The sequence below is a fragment of the Echinops telfairi genome, unplaced genomic scaffold (assembly GCF_000313985.2).
Source record: "Echinops telfairi isolate 266 unplaced genomic scaffold, ASM31398v2 ScPeMD7_29;HRSCAF=101, whole genome shotgun sequence".
Taxonomy (NCBI): Eukaryota; Metazoa; Chordata; class Mammalia; order Afrosoricida; family Tenrecidae; genus Echinops; species Echinops telfairi.
Genome location: NW_022103926.1, coordinates 10,394,982 through 10,397,330, shown reverse-complemented (window position 1 = coordinate 10,397,330; position 2,349 = coordinate 10,394,982). Strand labels below are relative to the sequence as shown.

Genomic DNA, 2,349 nt, shown 5'->3' with positions numbered 1-2,349 from the left:
GATGCTCACCTTCCCGACATGATTGCTGAAGACAAAGCGGGTGCATAAGCAAGTGTGGTGAAGAAAGCTGATAGTGCCTGGCTATCAATAAACATAGTGTCTGGGGTCTTAAAGGCTTGAAGAAAAAGTCCACATGGAAGAAGCACACCAGCATGTGACATCACGAGGTGTCAGTGGGATCAGGTATCAGGCATCAAAGAAAAAAAATCATATCATTGAGAATGAGGGAGAGTGCAGAATGGAGACCCAAAGCCCATCTGCAGGCAACTGGACATCTCCTTACAGAAGAGCCATGGGGAGGGGACAGGCCAGTCAGGGTGCAGTGTAGCAATGATGAAATATACAGCTTTCCTCTGTTCTTTTAATGCTTCCTCCACCCCCCCTATCATGATCCCAATTCTACCTTACAAATCTGACGACCAGAGGATGTCCACTGCTACAGATAAGAACTGGAAACACAGGGACTCCAGGACAGATAAACCCCTCAGGACCAATAATGAGAGTAGCAATACCAAGAGGGTAAGGGGAAGGTGGGGTGGAAAGGGGGAACCGATTACAAGGATCTACATAGAGCCCCCTCCCTGGAGGATGGGCAACAGAAAAGTGGGTGAAGAGAGACATCGGACAGTGTAAGACATGACAAAATAATGATTTATACATTATCAAGGGTTCGTGAGGGAGAGTGTGGGGAGAGGGGAAAAATGAGCTGATACCAAGGGCTCAAGTAGAAAGCAAAATGTTTTGCGAATGATGTGGGCAACAAATGTACAAATGTGCTATGGATGTATGTGTGGATTGTGGTAAGAGTTATACGAGTCCCCAATAAAATGATTTTAAAAAGAAAAGGAAAAAAGAACCACCCTAAGGGTTATCCAGGGTGTTCTGATACTTAGCTCAGTGGTTCTCAACCTTCCTAATGCCCTGACCCTTTGATACAGTTCATGTGGTGGTGACCCCCCCAATCATAAAACGTTCGTTGCGACTTCATCACTGGCATTTTGCTACTGCTATGAATCGGGCGACCCCTGTGAAAGGGTCATCCGAACCCCCAAAGGGGGTCGCAACCCACAGGTTGAGAACCGCTGGATTAGCTGATGGGTTGGAGCCAAACAAAGATGTGGTGTCCTTTGTCCGTGTTGGACCTGCTTGGGGCTGGTTGGGCTTCTAACCGTACGCGTGTCTTGTGGGGTCAGCGGGAGTCAGAATTAACTCGGTGATGGGCTTGGGTCAGAATAGGAACCCTTGAGGGGCTGTTGTGGTTCATGGCTACGAACCAAAAGGTTCCGACCCACCAGCCGTTCCTCCTTGGGAGAAAGCTGACTGCTACTCCCGAAAAGACGCCTCGGGAACCCTAGGGAGCCGTCTCCTCGGTCCTAAAGGGTGCTCGAGGGTAGCCATTGGAGCCTCGATGGCGCCGCGGGTTAAGTGCTGCGCTGCTGATTGCAAAGTTACCAGTACCGAGAGGAAAAAAGCTGACGCCGGCTGTTTCCCAAAAGATTTAGACAGCTTCTGAACCCCCGTGGAGCAGTTCTTCTCCTTAGGGCGGCCTTGGGCCTCACACAGACCCTGCAGGGCTGCAAGGTCAGTGGTCCCCGTGCCTAGTCCCACCGCGCATCCCTTCAGGCGCTGCTCCTTGCTGCTGTCCGGCCCAGGGTGCGCGGCGCCCCAGACCCCGCAGCCCCACCCCTCTGCCCTGCCCACTCCTGTGTCCGTCACCGTGGTCCCACTCCCGCTGCCCTCCCCCCTTTATCTTGGGGACCCCCGGGCCTTTGGAAAATGGGGCCGCTCCAGTTCAGCTCCGAGTCCCGCCTCTCTGCTCAGATAATTGGGCGTCACCCTCCGCGTAGCCCCGCCCCTTCTGCTCAGACACGCCCCTCTGCCCCTGTCCGCGAAGGTCTCCCTTCGGGCACGGCCGCATAGGCTCCGCCCCCGAAGGTAGCCAATGGCTGGGCCGCAGTCCGGAGGGCGGCACCGCCCCACCTCCACGCCCATTGGCCGACGCCGGCGTCCCGGCGCGGCGCCGAACGCGACGGCCGCCATCTTGCGCGGAGCCCGAGTGGGAACCGGGGCCGACAGGGAGTGAGAGCGCGCGCGAGGCGGCGGGCCTAGGTTAGCCGTTCCAGCGGAGCCCACTCACGCCGCCGTCCGCGTTCGCGTCCGGGGCCCAGCCTCTCAGCCCGGCCCGGTCCGGCCTTCCCGCGGACGATGAACGGAGGATAAATGATGCCCAAGGCGGACAGCGGTGCCTTCTTGCTGCTCTTCCTGCTCGTGCTCACCGTCACCGAGCCGCTGCGGCCAGGTGCGCTGGGCCCGGGGCCGGGCAGCGAAGCCGGGAGTCGGGGTGGGGGG

The 2,349-nt window shown here is 57.3% G+C and overlaps 1 protein-coding gene across 4 annotated transcripts in view; it reads left to right on the top strand.

Moving 5' to 3' along the window:
- The first annotated feature begins 2,066 nt into the window (after positions 1 to 2,066).
- Positions 2,067 to 2,349, top strand: part of DGCR2 (DiGeorge syndrome critical region gene 2) — a 53,977-nt gene continuing 53,694 nt past the window's right edge. For all 4 annotated transcript variants that reach the window (XM_045289632.1, XM_004716317.2, XM_045289630.1 and 1 more), the window contains exon 1: positions 2,067 to 2,299. In XM_045289632.1, the coding sequence (XP_045145567.1) occupies positions 2,221 to 2,299 (79 nt within the window). In that variant the 5' untranslated portion in view covers positions 2,067 to 2,220. The remainder of the gene's footprint in view (positions 2,300 to 2,349) is intronic.